At 41.7% G+C, this 18,668-nt stretch overlaps 1 protein-coding gene across 1 annotated transcript in view; it reads right to left on the reverse strand.

Annotated features, from left to right (window-relative positions):
• Positions 1-2,113: 2,113 nt before the first annotated feature.
• The window catches only part of peak1 (pseudopodium-enriched atypical kinase 1), a 149,541-nt gene continuing 132,986 nt past the window's right edge, over positions 2,114-18,668 (reverse strand). Inside the window, exons 6-7 of the mRNA XM_084733784.1 lie at positions 9,843-10,663; positions 2,114-3,833 (exon numbers count right to left, since the gene is read on the reverse strand). Of these exons, the coding sequence (XP_084589910.1) occupies positions 2,451-3,833; positions 9,843-10,663 (2,204 nt within the window). The 3' untranslated portion in view covers positions 2,114-2,450. The remainder of the gene's footprint in view (positions 3,834-9,842; positions 10,664-18,668) is intronic.

The raw sequence follows: 18,668 nt of genomic DNA on the forward strand, positions 1-18,668 counted from the left end.
ACAGCCGGGGCAGTTGTGTCCCATTTCAACTTCAAAGCATCTAAAACCTGTTTAACTGTGCTCTGAAATCTGCAAAGACAAAATTAGCTCAGTGTTCATCATCTGACTCAAAGTCCTGTGCAGAGGTGTGAAGTGTGGTGCGATACGACAGCATTTTAAGGGTGCAAGTTTTGTTAAATTCAACCCCAGACTGGCTTTGACTTTTCACTGATCTGACCCGCGTCTCTGCTGTGCAAACGTCAGGACTAACCAAAAAAAAAAAAAAAAAAACTTGAGTTACTGTCATCTTGTCTGACTGCACTTTGTAATAAACATCTCTGGTAAAAACTTGTAAAAGTATCTCTCTAAATGGACAAACTGTGGCAGATCTTTGGCTTCAGTGGTAAAACATATTTCACTTTTTCTTCAGGCTAGATTTTAAAAAATATATCTCACCCTGGTTAGATTTTATTTTGAAGAGAACAAATCCATTAATGGTTAGGAAGTTTGATTTGATCATTCCCTTCATTTCAAATAGCCTTCCTTCATTTCTCTTTACAGATTTTTTTTACATCCGTGTCTTTTGAATAATTGTTTGTTTAAAATACAGCACTGTAATAATGAATTAAATATCTCACCCTTCCTAAGTCTGGCCCCTTCAGGAACCTCGGTCAGAACCAGCAGAAATCACTGTTCTTCTTTTTAAAATCTTGTCTTTTAGGATCCCTTTAAATTATTTAGTTTCTGTCTTTGGATTATTCACTTTGTGGATAATAAAGGATATCTAATCTAACTTTCTCCATTCCTGTACTTAGATATGCTATGTGCTCGCTTTGTCTATGTTGAAAAGAAAGACAAATTTTGAAGATGGTTAAAACATATTGCTGTGGAGCCTGTATGTCGGCAAAACACTAGTTAATTTATATCTAGCATTAGCTCAATAGCTGGTTAGTGTTAGGCTCTGTAGCAAGACACTAGCTAACTATCTAGCTAATCTAGATCAGCTGTTAGCTAGCAAGTTACATCTGATGGATGAGAGCCACTCATCCAGGTATCCCCACCTCTTTCTGGGTGAAAAGAACCACTAATCATAGGTCTTTGCCATTTTAAATGCATAAAATAAGAAAACTGCATTGCTTTTTAACTGTTATGAGCCCAAATCCTCTGGAAAGTCAGGTGAGCAATAATGCTACGTCTCTGCTGCTCTAAAACTGATGTTGTTACATAGAACAATCACTTTCTTCTAAAATCATTCAGACACTTTATTTTGCTGTTTTGCTGCTGTTGTTGCGGTTAAGTTTCACCATCGCCAAGACTCTTTTCTGATTCACTTTAATCTGCAGACACAATCGTCCCACATTAACATCATCAACCAACCTGTGATGAAGTGTTCGCCATAGACACACATACTAACTGGCTGCATTTACAGTTGCAGCTTGTTTTCACCCAAAGGGAGGTATGGTTGTGAGACGTGATGTATGGGTGCTCTCGTCCATAGCAAATGCTAGGAAAAGACTTGCTAACTTGCTAGATAATCTAAATTAATTGTTGGTTTGCCTGTTTCGCTAACAAGCTGTGACTATATATGTTGCTTTTACAGATTCCTCAGCAACATCTTAACTTCACCATCTTCAAAATTTTCTTTTCAGCATAGACCAGCTGAGCACACAGCATTTCTAAGTACAGGAAACAGGAGGGGAAAATTTACAGAGGCTCCACCAGGTACCAAGCTCGCTCTACTGCTACTGGAGAACAAAGAAAAAAGGGGTGGGACTTGGAATGGTGAGCTGTCAGTAAAATATCCATTTCTGATGCTTTCTCAAGTTTTCTCTCTAGAAACTGAGAACTCTGAGGGAATCCAGCTGAGGTGAATCTTCTGACGGCTGATGAAACTTTTTCATAGAAAATTAATGTGTAACACTATAAAATGTCAAACTTATTCCATCTGACAGCGCCTCAAATAAATCCTTGAGACACCTGCCATGCAAACTGTATCTAATATATAGCTATCAGAACTGTGTAGTCTTGCAGAACATACAAATGTAAAAACTCCCTCACAGATTTGGTAAATCTCTGGAGTGTTGTAACAAACATGAGATGTGACCAGCTAAAGAAACAGATGAACTGGAGAAATGACTTCAGCGTGCCATGATGTTTCAGTTTGTCTCGGGCTGGATTTGAGAACAGTGTCAGACAGCCACTTCATTAGCTGGACCAACCCGCTGATGTTAATGAGCGCTAAGAATAACCCTGACCACGAAGCCTCGCCTGTGCGATGGGAACACGGCCTCTCGCTGTGTGGATTGATTTGTCCATGAAGAAGACACAGACATTGCACAACCAGCTGTTTAGTTTTAGGTGCTGCAACAACAAAGCTGACTATTAGCTTACATCACACATTAGCATCAGCCGAGGGACCACGCAGGGGAAATTGGATGTGTTGCCATAGTAACAGCTGGGTAGAGAGGAACTCAGAGCGGCTGTGACTGAGTAAGGTGGAGGGTGTGTGCTTGGTGTGTTTGAGTTTGGTTGTGTGCTGCGTGCGCCGGCTGGCTCTGGCTGTGTGACTGCGGCTGCTGCAGGATGTGCACCACCCGGCTCAGGGTGTCTGTGGTGGCGAACGCCAGGTACTGGCAGCACAGCCAGTCCTCCAGGCTCACACCACACGCCGTGTCCAGCGAGCGCTCCGCAAACTTGATCATCATCAGTGTCCGCTTCAGGTCCAGCCAGTTCTGGAGGGTGGCCTCGCGCTGGCTGGATGTGGCCCCCGACATGGGGCCCGTGCTGCTGCAGCCCAGCGCCTGGAACAAGTCCTCCCGAGGACCCCAGAGCAGGCACTGCAGGCAGGCCCGCGCCTCGGACATGCGGATCCTTTCAGAGGGGTTGACTGTGAGCAGTAACCTGGCGAGCTGCTGCAGACCCTGTGAGTAGAGCGATCTGACGGGCAGCGGCGGCAGGTCCGCCCACGTGTACTCCCGCTCCTTCAGCTCCGGTGTCTCCTCGAAGGGGTTCGGCCGGTGCAGCATCTCGTAGATGAGAATCCCCGTCTGGAACTCGTCGCACTTGCGGTACTGAGTTGCCGTGACAATTTCAGGCGCCAGGCGTGACTGGTCGCGCAGCGTACCGGGATCGGTGGCCATGAGAGTGCTCTTCTGCTTCGCTTGAGAGAAGTTGCTGATGATGAGGCGGGCGGGGCAGGTGGCGTTGGCGGCGGCGGCGGCAGCAGCACCGGCGGAGGTCGCACCAGAACTGCTGCTGCTGCTGCTGTTGCTGTTGTTGTTGGGCTCGAGAATGTCCAGGTTCCAGGGGTTGCCAGGCTGGCAGTGGACCAGCAGCAGGTTCTCCAGCCGCAGGTCACAGTGGGTCACATGGTACGGTTTCATGTGCTCCAGGCCGGAGCACAGCTGCAGCAGCAGGAGACACACCTGACGCTCGTACAGCTCCGGGTTGTGAGTGTGTCGTGCCACGCCTTCTCTGACAAAGTCCGCCACCGTCTGGAAGGGCACCTCGCGCGTGATGACCACCACTCGGCTCTTCAAGCGGCCGGCGGTGTTCATGTGACCCGCTGACGGGGTTTCATCTAATTTACCGTTCGAAGCTTTGGAGTCCGTCGTCTTGGTTTCCGTCTTTATCTCTTTCTCTTTCTCTTTCTCCTTCAGCCCATTCACGTCTTCCTCCTCACCCTCTTCATCCTCCTCATCTTCTTCCTCTTCCCAGGGCAGCAGGCGGGTGGGGACGTCAGCCAGGAAGTGTCCGCAGTCTTGCTGGATGTTGAAGTGCACGGCCAGACTCTGTCTCACTGCCAGACTGTGGAAAAACTGCTGCTGGGTCTCCTTCACTTTGCTCCGACAGATCTGGAGAAAGAGAAAGAGAATGTTAACAAAAATCAGAACGTCTCCAAAACTGTTCTTTATCTCCTCAATCTTATTTATAACAGGCTCCACAGATTTATATTAGGTTGTTCTTTTTTCACACAACATTGCACAGTGTTTGATACACTTGGGTGGCTCCCTCTACAAACAAGACACCAATTTCATTTAATTCCATGCATTAATCTCAACTATCCTGATTGTTTGAAACAATTATTGCTCCTTACACATTATTTTTTTTACTGAGAAGCTCAGATTGTATCCTTTTTTCCCTTTATATCTCGGAAGTTGCAAAAAAAACGTTTAAAATAGAAAAATTGAATCAAATAATGGATTTGGAGAATCTTTACGCCCCTCAGAAGGATTATTTCAGGAATTCTTTGATGCACATGATGGGTATCGAATGAAGTAGAAAAAAAAAGGTATTGATTTTTTAAAATGATACCCAGCCCTATGCTATTGTTAAAAATAAAAAGAGTAATTGCATATTTTCAAACAGTCTTTCCTGGAAGACAGTCAGCGTGTCGCACCGTGTTGTTGAAAAGTGACAGAAGTTATCATGTAACAAATGAAATGAGAGCTAGAGCGAGAAGTTCAGACCCGGGCTCATTTCTCACCTCCACACAGCTGGATTATCACAGCGTGAAGTGGGTGTGAATGTCGGATTGTCTGCTTCGGAAAGTGTGTGTTGGAGAGGGTGTTCCTGAAGCTGTTCGGCCGTCTCAGAAGTATTTCTGATAGACACCGAACCCTTAACACATTGTTGGTTTTGGCTTTTATTTGGTGGGATTTGTTGGCAATAAAAAACATACAGAAAAAAAGTAGAAAAGTCATTCATTTTTAAATGAGGAAAGCTTACTTATTTCTCTGTCAAACAAAATATTAAGTTTAATTAGCATTATGATTCATGATTAGTGGCAAAGACCATTTTAGTGTCACTATTTTCATTTTCACTAGAAAAAGAAACTATTAAAATCATGATTATGTGTAAGATAGATTGCAGACCAGAGATTTGCAGACCAGAGCATCTCTGCAACACCACTGTACTTCATTATAATGCTTTTTAGTTACATATTTTTCCTTTATCAAAGAAAAAACAAAAACTGATCTTCTGTGATTTGGATATTGCACTTGGCCACATTGCAGTTTCTCAAATATTTCCATTAATTGTGCAGCCCTGGTTAGAACTGTCCCTGGACTGCCACGAGAGACTCGTAACCAAACAGCAATCTTCTGCAACATCAGGAACAAAATACACCATTTTAGCAAAGAAAGCACAGGAGAACTCGTAGATCAAAAGGTGTTGCCTGCTTCAGAACTCTCCGTCTCTCTACAACACTGCAGCTCACGGCGTTAATGATATATAGAGTGGTGAGAGGCAGAGAGCAAGACTCTGGGCTGTCACAGACAGCAGCGAGAGCGCGTCTCTGTCTCCTAAACCACACTGACAGCCTCTGCAGCTCTCTGTCTTTCTACACTTTGATCACCGCACAGAGAAGAGGAACACAGTCAGGGATGTGATCGGCCTCTGCAGACGTCACAACACTCACTAAAATATCCACAAAGGGAAAGAAGTCACGACGTATTTCTGAGATATTTTTAGTTGAAACTATAGTTTAACTTTTTTTTTTTCATATTATTAGATATGATCTTTAAAGAAAAAGTCTGATTTACTGTAATGTTTGCTGACACCACCAACATTAGCAAACATTTCAAAAACTAAAATATGACTGAAAGTATTTCTGCAGAGAAAGAAGCTGTGAGGAAAATAAAATATATTTTTTGACACAGCAGGTTTAAATCTTGCTATAATTTCTGACATCATGTCCTGTAAAGCCTGGCATCATTTGTCTGTGATTTCATCAGAATTCTCTTGAGGTGCACTGCATTTTTATTTGTTAATATATGAAAATGTATTCATGCAAAATAAAGCAATGAATACCCACACACTGTAAGCACTAAGTTCGTTGATACCGTGACAAGGTCTTCAGTCGCCAGAGGTTGAATTTCTTTTTTTTTCTTTCGTCAGATTTCAGATTGTTGATTATTAGATGAGAATAAAAATATAAACAGATCACAAAATGTCTTTCTCTCATACTAAACAGAGTCGTGACATGGAAACTGAAGTGCAGATTCTTTAGTTCTGGATGTAGAACAAAAAATACAGTTTTAGTATTGTCTAAAACAATCAATCGAAAAACAATCTAATTTGTACAACGCAAGATACATTTTGTCTGAACTAACTTACAAGCTTTTGTGCAACTGATTTCTTTTTTTTTCATTAACATCCCCCACAGATGAGCCAGGAATCCCTGTGATTCCCCAGTTCTGCAGGATTGATACTTCAGTTCTCACTAGCTGCTCAATTGGTGCTGATTTCTTTAAAAAAACTGGTAACAAAATAATATAAATTCAGAATGTAGGTGGCTGCATTAATTTCAGATGTTTTCACTACTGTTGGTGCCAATAAACAGCCCTGAGATATTTAGCTGGTCCGTGTCACATGACTGCGGGAACCTTGGAGACATAAGAACAGAGCGGACAGCCGCACACAGACAGAGAGGAAACGCAGCGTGCTGGGCTGCTGCTTGTCACCTGTAGATAAAAATACTGCAAGATGCTCTATTTTTGACGAGAAAGTGCCAAACAGCAGCGACTCAAGTAACCTCTTCAAACATTTAAAAACAAAACACCCTGACAGTTATACTGTAAAGGAGGCTTAGCAAAAACAAGAAGATACACATTTATTTTATTATTTTGTCATAGTATTTCTGCAAAATCCTAGATTATTTTTTCACTTGTTGGCACAAACATTTTTATTTAATCATACTCATATTTGCTTTTGTAATACATTTGTTGGAGTTGGAGCCATCGACTGTATATCAAATAGGTTGAGATCCTAATCCAACATCTTATTTTGTCCACGAATCCAAATCCATTCCTAATCCATTCCTGGCTGACCTGCTCTTTCTGTGAGCTCCAGGCACTCTTGATAGAAATCCTGACGTGGCATATGTAAGAAAAATTACACAAAACTAATAATAAGTATAATAAGTATAGTGTAATGAACTGCATTCCACTTTTAAAAAACTCTTCACAGGTTTAAAACATAAGTTATTTTGTTCATTTTTAATTACAATCAGGTTGCGACTCTAAATTAAGACAACTGATTTTTGTTAAACTCAAAAAAATCATATAATCATGTTGATATGATTCTACTAAAACTCAGAATCTGGTAATATTTAATCTTCTTGACCTCAGCAACACGAACAATATAACCGTGACTATGTGTTCTTTTATTACTGTTACTTCCTCAATAAATTCCTTTTATTACCTGTAATACCGCTGACTGTAACCTTGATGGCGTTTGGTATAATTTATGCTCGCTTCATCAGATTGAGATGTGAGATACAGAACTCTGCAGCAGTGTTTTCAAACACTCTGTGTAACTCTTTAGGAATGTGCATGTTCACAGGATTCACTGGTTTAGACATGTTGGCTCTGAGACATCAGCTGCGTACTGATCTGTTCTTAAGGACACGTACAGTATTTGTTTAGACTCCACAGTTTGTGAGCGGTATTGCAGGTTGTAACACAAAGACCAAAGCTAACAGGCAATCATTTTCATTTACTGTTAATTTCCCCCTTGTTTCCTTAATGCTGACATTTCAGAGACACTTTAAAGTGCACAGACTCACTTGCTGAATTCCTCTGAGAGTCCAGAATTCACACAGACATGCTCAAGGTGGATTATGAATAATTAGCACCGCATTAAAAATATCACAGCGTGTAAAATCTCATTTGCAGGAGGATCAACTGCACTTACGGGGTTACGAAAGGCGGGAGCACAACTGGGCCACATTAAAATGGAGAGTTGGGGAAAGTTTAATTGGGCCTGTTTGTCTGTTCTGCTGCTGCTTCTCCTGCTCCTGGTTGCCTTATTTATGGATGAGCGTCATAAAAAAACAAGACTTTCTCTTGAGCCTGCTGCTAATATGAAGGCGAAGCTTTGATGTGCTGTGGAGAGCAGAGAGTTTCATATCCTGTGAATAATGCAACCTTCATCCATATCTGCTTTGTATTTAGCTTCAGAACTCTTCCGGCAAGCTCTAACCTCGACCCCCACCTCTCTGTCTCTCCTCTATCTCACACACACACACTCTATACCACGAGCAGACAGACCTGCTACCCTCACACAATTATATATGAGACAACATGCATGCACACACAGGTTTTATTGCACAAGGTCGTGCCCTGAAGGCTCAAAGTTTAAGTGCCAATATTTTAGCACAAACAGCTTCCTTCACCTCAGCTGAGCGAGTAGGCGGAGATTCCTCACCACGAAAACAAAATGCAAGGACTTAATAAATCTACTTCAAGGACAGCAACCACCAGGCTCCAGATTTATCTGAAAATCTGTCTGGATGCAGGGAGAACGCAGAGCAAGCTCTCAAAAAAACAAACACACACTAATGAATTCAAGCTGGGGAAAATAAGCTGTTTGACAATTTGATAAAGTGTACTGTATTAATCCTCAGTATGAACTGAAAACCTTACATACTTTGATAGGAAAGTGGGACAAACTTAAGTTAGTCTGTTAGGTTTAGAATCAAACACACATATGTTTCCCCTGGCCTGTAGTGCTGTTTATCCTTCTACATATTTTTGGTGTGAGTTTTGGGGATAAAGGCTGCAGAGATGTCTGCCTCGTCTCCAGTATAATGGGACTAAATGGCAATCAGCTTGTAGCGCTCAAAGCACCAAACATAATTTTTTTGAAAAATTCAAAACCAATGATCCTTTCCAAAAGTCTTTCCAGAAATGCTGTGAGCAACACAAGCTGAGTGCCATTTAGTCTCATTATACTGGAGAGAAGGCAGACATCTGTACGGCCTGTTTCCAAAAATCTGCAGCTCACACCAAAAATAGTACTACAGGTCAGAGAAAAAATGCATATTTTTGATTTTGGGGTGAACTATCCCTTTAAAGCAAAGCACAGTTTTGAGATTCCAGGACCTTAAAGAGAACTTTAATCTGCAGAATCACTTGAAGTATTTACAATTAAGAGATTCTGTCGGAAAGAAATCTCCAAATGAAGAAACCACAGCAGGGGAAGAAATCCTTGATATTCTTCAAAAAGCCCATAAAGATTGATCTTATCAAAAAAATATTTTTAAATCATATCTTGCTCTTCAAAGCTTTAAAGGAGCCCATACTCTGAATATCAAATCAAGATGGAAAGAAGAGGATAATTTCACAATAACACCGGAACAACTGGACAGGATCTGCAGACAAAACGACAAGCTCTCCCTCTGGCAGTGAATACAGCTGGAAGAACTTGACTCAATTCTTCTGTTCTCCAGCTCAAAGGACTAATTACTCTACTCAGACTGCCTGCTGGAGGTCCTGTGGAAGTGCAGTGACAAACCACATTCACATCTTCTGTAACTGTCCCTCTGTGGCTCCATTTTGGAGAATCATGCACCTTTGCGATCTAGAGGAGTTTACATGTGCAAAGCGAGATCAGTAGTTGCTGAGCATGTTGCTAGTGGCATGTTGTGTTTACAGAGTAAACTACTGCAGTTAACATGATACATGTTATTTACTTATTTCAATAAGACAAGGGCTGTGTATTGGCCAGAATCCAGCCATACATATCATGATATGGGGTTTATGATTCAATATATATAATATATATATTTTTTATTTTAGGAAAACTGTCAGCAGTTTAAAGAACACAAATAAAACAACACAACACAACTTGCTTCAACCACAGATCATATATCAAATAGGATTTCAACCTAATTAATATAACATTTATGGCTCCAGCTCACCATGTGCACTCCTGCATTTATTTTTGGGTGTGCAACTGTTACATGTTGCTCCTTTAATATTCTCCGTCTAGCCACAGGTGAACCGTGAGCACTGTGCATCAAACCAGATGTTTTCATTTGGCAGAACAAACTGATCTGTGAAGAGAAGCAGACATCTCACCTTGATGGCGTAGTTGACCAGTGGGTCCTTGGCGTAGGAGGCGGTGTAATACACAGCATCCCCCGCCTCACAGCAGGGTTTCCCAGTGGTCAGCCTGAAGTGGGACCAGCTGTCGGTGCCAAATCTCAAGTGATCCTTCTGACCGGCCATGAAACGGTCCTCGCACTTTGCCGCCAGCTTCCTCAGCGTGTCCGTGTGGAGCCCCCTGATCCTTCCCACCACCTCATCCCAGCTGTCTAACCCCCTGTAAAGAGCAGGTCTGTGGGCTTTGGAGCCTCCTCCTCCAGCGGCGGCACCTCGACCTGCTGTCCGAACCCGTCCAGCCAAAGACTCTGTGCTCGGGTAGACCCTCCTCTCTCTGCCAGCGGTGGCGCCGGGCGCAGCAGATGAGGGCTGAGGGACCAGGGAGGACATGCTGTTAGCCGGGCGGCCCTTGGCAGCGGCCGTGGCAGCTGACGGCCTCTCCAGCGAATCGCCGCTCTCGTGGTCGTGGGCTCGATGTGGCTCTGAGCTCAGAGAGGAGCTCTGACTGCCCGTCTCCCAGGTGGAGTCCAGGTCGTACAGAGGGTTGGCAACACTCAGGTTGGTGCCCCCGGGTTTGGCCTCAGCCCGAGGCCTCAGGGGTCCCTGGGCTGGCTCTTTGCCCGTGAGGCTGGGCTCAGTGCTGGAGCGAGGTACAGCCTTCTTAGGTAGTGGCGGTGGTGTGGCCTTAGCGGCGGGCTGGTCAGGAGGGCCGTCCAGGTCGATGGAGGCCAATGTGTCGTTGGATGCTTTGATGTTCCGTGGCTGTTTCAGTGGGATCATGTTGGCTCTGGATTGACCTGGAGGAAAACAAAAAATTATCAGAAGAAGAATCAATGAAAATGCTTACACCGTTGAACCATACAAACAAACATATAAGCGAAAAAAATATTTTTTTTCCAGTTCAAAGGATTTTGAGGGGAGTTTTTGAATTACTGAAGGATTGAGTTTTATTCATATGGCACCTTTTCATGCACACAATACAGCTCAAAGTGCTTTTTCCTTCCTTGATCAAGGGTCTGAGGGTCAGGGGGCGTCGCACACTGTAAAGAGCCTTTGAAAGTGTTAATAAAAAATAAACAAAAAGCAGAAAATAGCTCAGATCAACAAACAGGAGGTTACAGGAAATAGTCCACATTGCAGGAAAATCACACAATATAGAAGTTCATGTTCAGGAGACTCCTTGTAAAATAATGGAGGAGAAATCAGGTCCAGGATAATTCAAACAGGGCTGTCAGAGTCTCTACAACTGATCTTCTTTGACCTGAACAATAGTTGTAATCATCATATATTTTTCCTAGCAGCAAATATAAGAAACCTGTTGGTGGAAAGAAGTTAACTACATTTACTTCAGCACTGTACATAAAACATTTTCAGGTCCTTGTACTTTTGGATTTCCCTTTACTTTACACATCTACTCCAACACATTTTAGAGGTTTTTGTAGTTTTTACTCCACTGCATTCATTTTATAACTGAGATTTTAATAAACATGATCACCTTATAAATTGTTGCACTGACATAGATTAAACTATGCAAATATCGCCAGCCACAACAAAAATGCTGCTTACATGCAATATAGTATCTAAAGTAAATATAATAGGGAGTAATGTAATGCAATATCCTACTACTTTAATTTAAGTAGAGCCTACGAATAGGTCATCCACCCCGTTATGTGGCTGGTCGTCTTTCCAACTCATCAGTCTCTGTGTGTGTTTGTGTGTATTGTAATGGCAAAATGCAGTTTTGAGTATTTTGCCAGGTGTTTTTCTGTCTGTCTGTAGACGGATAAAAACCCAATCATGACACAATCATGCAAGATGCAATCACAAAACCTTTACAGGTGCGTAGATGAGACAAAAACGAAGGCCTGGTTTGAAGATGGGTGTAGTCGGACCAAAGAGTACTGAGTTCTCATGGGCCAGAACATCAACATGTTGACAGGCGATGTGGCTGGTGAGATCCAATCGCAAGATGGTCCCTAGTTTTTCTGATATTTATTTTCTTGTGGGCAGAAAATGATTTACTGTGAATTTACAGCCAAAAAGGCAAATGGTGCAGGACTTGAAAGGTATTTTTTTTTTGTGATTTTAGCTGTCAAGATTTGCTCTAATTGGTCTGAAAAAAGGGATGTGTAGAAGATAAAACAGGAGTAAAAAACAGGCATCAAATGTGATTTACTGAATGTGACTTTCACAAGTCTAATCAGAGTTCCTAACAGCTGAAAAGGGTAAAAATGACACCTGAAATGCACTCTTTCAACACCATCACCAGTTTGTTGTTTCTCCCATGTGGTGTTTCCAGCCGACCGCTGGCTTGCTGTCTCTCATGTGGACGACAGGCCGACACGAGGTCTGTGTGCTGCGGCACGTGAGGGAACTGGTGGCCCTGAGGAGAATTCATGCCAGAGAGCAGGACAGCTGGGCACAAGTCGTCCCTCCAACCATCCAGCTGCCCGACTCAATTTGCAGCTCTGCTCTGCAGCGAGGCTTAAAGAGGCAGCATGGAGAGCACATTTATCAGCGGCTTGAAGTGACCTTATTTTTCTGGGATGGTAGCGGGAGGGAATTGGAGGGTTGAGGGGTTGATTGGACTCCCTCGATGTTTTCTGGAGTTGAGGACCACAGAGGCAGATGGGTCGCAGACACATGTCCGATAAGATGAAAAGAACAAAGGTGCCGTGCCGATTGCATGATGGGAATGAAACAGCCCGGTAGTTTTAACTGAGTGGATGTACAAGGTCACAGACAACCCTACTGCGGAGCTTTCAACTCACCAGGGAATACCCCAATTTCCTGGAAGATCAAGATGAGAGGCTGCTGAGTGTTAAAAGATGATGATGTCTTTCAAAGTCACATCTTTTGCCAAATTACTTTTCCCATCCCCGCGGTAAAGGAATCCGCTTGAACAAACGGGATCTCTTTGCACAGCACAACTGCTGCTGATTGCAAATTCTTGTTTAACGGTACATGCAACCGCTCACGTGTGCGTCACGCTGCCATCATCTTAGGAAAGCAGAAGAGGCCTTAAGAAAGAGCAGTCAGGATAAAGTAAATGAGTCTCGGTAATCCTCCCTGGAACGGGTGTATTTAATGTGTTCCTCCACCAATCTGCAGTAATCCATCCAAGAAAACAACCGTCTCCCTCGTCCACTCGTAGGGATCTTCTATTGCAGCCATGTGGCTGTGACTTAACTAAATTACATAAGACTGACTCACTTACTGACTGACTTATAATTATAATGCACAGAAGTAAATGTGATGATACAACAACCTGCATGGACGGATTAAAAACCTCACATGGCTTATAGGACATATTGCCTGCTAGTGTTGCAACTAATTACAATATCAATTAATCTGTCAGTTACTTTTTTGATTGATCTATTAATCTAGTAGTATATGAAATTTCAATACAGTGAAAAAAAAAATCTGAGATGCACAATGCGTTTCTTTCAGTTCTGATCAATACCTGAATTTGGATATCTGCCATAATAGTGATGTACTGCTGTGCCGTGGGATTTTCTGACAACCATGTATTATTGCTGCAATATACAACCATACTAAAAGTTACGAATGAATTTTCAACTTACTAGATCAGCACTTTGTATGCACTCATTTCCAATGCAGAGGCAAATTCTATGGCCCAAAAAAATCCTTCAAGAACTTTTTCCGTCCAAGTGAACCCCCAGTTTTTGCCATTTGCAGAGTTGCCAGATGGTGGGAATGATTAGAGTGGAGGAAGAAAAATGTGTGAGAAAACAGCATTATAATGAAGTGCTGGAGTGCTGCATAGATGCCCTGGCCTACAAATCTTGTTCCCCAGATGAAAGAAAACTTGTTTTTCTTTTTCACAATATGACTTTCCCACCATATCATGCGGCCCTAATCAACACTTATTTTTCTCCCTTAGCTACACTCCAGGAACTCCGCCTCTGATTGGCTAGCACTCCTTGCCTCCTGTGTTTTTTTTCTGTGTTTTGAGACTAAAATATCTCCAAACTAAGGATATGTTGAGTTAGCCAACTGTTAGTAGTTCACTCAGCTGCAGACTGTCTCGTGTTATGTTACAAAAAAAATGAGGACTACTGGACTAAGTATCAGCACTAAGGCTTCAACAATCAATTATTCTCACTGTTGATTAATCTGACGATTATTTTCCTGATGAATGGATTAGTTGTTTGGTCAATAAAATGCCAAAAAAAAAAAAAAAACAATGTTGAAAAAAATGTTGATCAGTGTTTCCCAAAGCCCAAGATGATGTCCTCATATGTCTTGTTTTTGTCCACAACCCAAAGAGATTCAGTTTACTTTCATAAAGGGGGAAAGACGAAAAAACAAAAAGCTGCAACAGATTAATCGATTATCAAATTAGTTGGCATTTAATTCAAAAATCAATTCATAATCGTTTAATCATTACAGCTCTAATCAGCACCCAATACTTCATATTTGGTTGGATCAGTCCCAGTTCTAGATAAAATGGCTATCACTTTTTTTTCAGAGCCTTGTGATCATAATAACTATTACTTTTGCACATAATAATGTATGAACCGTTATTTTCATTTTAGGAAACTTTTTAGTGCCTTTTTTTCCTGTCTATGATTTCCTAACCTTTAGGAGAAGTTTTATTTTTAGTATAAAAGTTTTATTGATTGGCCTTTGAACAAAGCAACACAGAATGCTGTAATCTTGCTGTGATCCATCAGATTTTGAAATTTAATTAAATTAAACTCAGTGAAACGCATGGCAGTGTGACAGATGCATGGTAAAAGTAAAACTCCAAAATAAAAGCCTGTAAAAGTTGGTTTAAAAGTTTCTTAGAAAAGCGGTGCACAATAACTGAAACTGATCATCATTAGTAACAGTAGAGCTGCACTGATTAATCGATTAGAGGTCAACTATTAAATTAATCGCTGCCTATGTTGATAATCAATTAATTTGCTTGAGTAAAATTCTCTGATTTCACCTACTTAAATGTGAATATTTTCTGTGTTTGACAATGAAAATAATCTTTGGTTGCAGCCCTACTATTAATACAAAATTAATACAAAGTTATTTTCTTATGATTTGCAAAACGTTGCTGTTAAACTAAAAGTCTTTTGACCTGCGTCCATCTCCAGGTGATAAAACAGGTAAGAATCACCTCCAAAATCTGCTCAGGACTAAAAAGCTAATTGCATTTTCTTCTCTCAAAAGCAGAACCAAATGTTCCTGAAACAGACATTTTTTTTCTATTTTCTCAGCCCAAATCTGGTTATCAACACATGCAAGCTGCACGTTATCATGACAAATGAAATGAGCAAATACACACAAGAGAAGTTATCGAGGCAGTTGCAGTAAAAATGGCTTGGAACACAAATTCTCTGGCAGAGTTGGATCTATGATTTCCTCTCTGCTGAAGTTGAATAAAAATCGAAACTCGCAAATGGTAATAAATCCTTCATCTCCTTGCAGACTAGAGACGAAGAAAACTGACTTCATACACTTAGTGAAATAAAGAAATGTACTGTTTTAAATCCTGATGTTAAGGCATTCGATTCACAGTTTTAGAAACCAGCATTCTCCAACATGTGTTTGTAAGGAGATGAAGGAACTTGTTGCCGAGGCAGTGATTAATGTGCAGCCATCGTGCTGCAATAAAACTCACTCTGACACTGTAACAAGAGGAGGCGATGGAGGAGGTGGGTAGAATAAAGAGGAACAGAGGGGAGGAATGAAGCGAGAGCAGAGGAGTGGGCGGTTAGAGGTGGTAAAAGTGAGGGAAATGACAGCAAAAGAGAAATGCAAAGAGGCGAAGGGGCGAGCAGGAGACACCTGATAGCGGAGAGACAAACAAGTGATGAAAGAGAGAAACACAGAGACGAGGAGGAAAAACAAGAAAAACGAGCCTACCTCGATTCCACTAATGCCTCAAAGTTTTTAGGTGAAGACGGTGCAGCGGCGGCAGCAGCAGTGCAGGGAGGCAGAGTGAAACGCTTTTCTCTGCTTCCATCCCTGAGAGTCTGTGCAGAGCCGCTGGTGCCAACAGGCAGGCTCAACGCTCCCACCAATACTGGAGATTTCTCACTGAGAGAGACAGCGAGTGCTCTGCCTCCTACTGCCTGATGCTCTGATTAAAACAAGTGTGTGTATACTGCATATATAGCCAGAGAGAGAGAGGGACACACACACACACTTATGCTTGCTAAAGTGAATGTGATTCTCCACAAAAATGTGTGAACAAAGAGTATAACAAAAGTGGACAGCAGAGAGAGTGGAGGCAAATCGGTTCTATTTCTGACATTCTGACAAGTAAAACAGACAAGATGGAAGTGGAAACTTCACTTTCATGGCTGTGATATTAATCTTGACGGCTGCACAGACAATCAGACAATAATAACCATCATTAATAAATGTTCAATTGATTACCTGTAGTTAATAGTTATTTTTCTGTTAAAGTAAGATATTTACTGTGATAAATCATAAAACAACCACGTCATCACAGATCAAGGAAACATTGCATGCAGCTTGCAAAACCATCGCACACTGAACTGAGTTGCCGTGATTTTTTTAAAATTTATTTATTTATTTTTTTTATTTAGGAGTGAACAACGTGTTTCACCCGCGGTTGAGCGAACCTGAAGAAGGCACGGGCCAAATGCGTTGTTTGCTCCTACTAATATCGCGGTAACTCAGTTCAACATGCAGCGAAATATTAACCTCGGTTTAAAAGAGCAATTACGTGCACAAAAAACACGGTAAATTGAAGTTGATCAGCTGTTTATAACTGTCAGTTGTCTGTCGGTGTAGTAGGTGAAGTTTAGCCTGTGATCCTGAAATCAAAAGCCAACTGCTCTGAAAATACAAACTCTGGAGTTGAGTTGAGAGTTAAGTGACTGCCAGACTCCATTAACTTATTGCTCAATTTAACAATTCTAAACATCTACGCCTTCTACAAGATTATTCGTGATTTCTTACAAGTCATAAACAGACACTTACTCGTTCGGCAAGCATTCGGCATTAATTTGATCTCTGATTAAGGTGTCATGGGCAAATAAAAACAGTCATTCCAGAAGGGAATAGAAATTTCGCCGCGGCTAAAGCACTGATATCAGAGAAGTATTTTAACTTAACATGTTTCCTTGATCTCTGATGACATATCTTGGACATTTTATGAAGTATATTACAGATTTCTCCTTTGATTATGTATCAATTTCCCTTTTATTACTGATAGTTATTATAAAGTGCTCCCAAATGATGTACTGTACATGGTTTGAAGGCAGACAAACACACAAACACTCCTGCCTTGTTCCTTATTAGCAGCATGCAGAAGAGTAAAATCAAGCTGCAGGCAGCTCATCATGCGTCATCCAGGGAGCTTTAAACACATTCACAATATATCAAGCCACAGCGCCTCTGTGCATTCTGAACCTCACAAGTACACACACACACACACACACACACACACACACACACACACACACACAGAATACACAGTTTTAACATACCCTTGTAACAAAAAAAAACTAATTAGTGCAACAATGATACACAAACACAAACAAACATTTTTGTCTCTGATAAACCCTTTAACAACAAAGTACAACCCACACATCTCCTCAACCTCACGCAACAACTGGACAAGCAAATGTGTAAAGACACAGTGAAGCACCTCAGCAGCTTCACAAACCCACACTCTCCATCCCACCACTTTGTGTTTCTATTTCTTTTTGTTTCACACACGCCGCTTGATCACAGCGAGATCCTTTCCCACACGCGGAGGGCTTCGCGTTTTAAGTGCACAGCTATGTTTGACAGCTGTGCCTACCTTGCTCTCCCTCCTCTCGTTGCCGCAAAAAGTCTGGTGTTGACGCGCTCATCGTTCCGCCACCATCTAATGTCTAACGCTGAAATGTTCACTGTCGACTAACAGGCTCCAAAACCAGGACGGGGAGAGAGGAGCTTCATCATCATGGTAATAAGAGGAACATAATGTTGCAGTCTGCAGCAGTGTTATAAAACAGAGAGGGGGTATTTAGGTCTATTTGTCATTCAGTATAGATATTTTCTCTGCTGAGACAGAAATCTTAAGGAATTAAATTACCATTTTGATTTCTTGCTTTCAAAAAGAAAAACTATACATCTGCGTACTGCTGTATTGCAAAGTCCCCCAAATTCTATTTAATCCCCTTAAAAGAATGGCCTTCATTTAGCTGTAGAATTGAGAATAAGACAGCAGTGTGCTGGATGAATATTGTCTTAATAGATGCACCTGCAAAGGATTTAGGTTTCCTTATATCTTGCTTTTACCACCAATTAGGTAACATTAAAGGGATAGCTTGGATTACTTGAAGTGGGGTTGTATGAGGTACTTTTCCACTGTCAGTGTATTTCCTACAGTAGATGGCGATCAGCACATCCCCCAGTTTAGGGCAACAGACAGCACAAAGGGTAAGTGCTGCTGTGGACAAGTATTCAATGTATTTAGAATATTTTCACCGCTTTACCTTGCTGTCAGACAGCTTTTTCTGGATGGAAACCGCCGTTATATAAGCCAAATATTGTTCTCTCTCACTCAACCAGACTCCATTTGCAAAAACAGTCATTTTAACTTGCAAAACACCAGAGCAGCTTCCTCAATCTTTTAGTTTGTTTGTGTTATTGTGTGACTTCGGTGAATCCAAACTTATCGTTTAAAACACAGAAGTCACACGATAACACAAACAAACTAACCGATACAGGCAGCAGAAGACCAGCAACTCAAATGTTCTGTGATTTAAAATAACTGATTTCACCAGTGGAGTTTTGGTTGGTTTGCAGAGAGCATTATTTGGC

The sequence above is a fragment of the Lutjanus erythropterus genome, chromosome 13 (assembly GCF_056507025.1).
Source record: "Lutjanus erythropterus isolate fLutEry1 chromosome 13, fLutEry1.hap2, whole genome shotgun sequence".
In the NCBI taxonomy this organism is placed as follows: Eukaryota; Metazoa; Chordata; class Actinopteri; order Lutjaniformes; family Lutjanidae; genus Lutjanus; species Lutjanus erythropterus.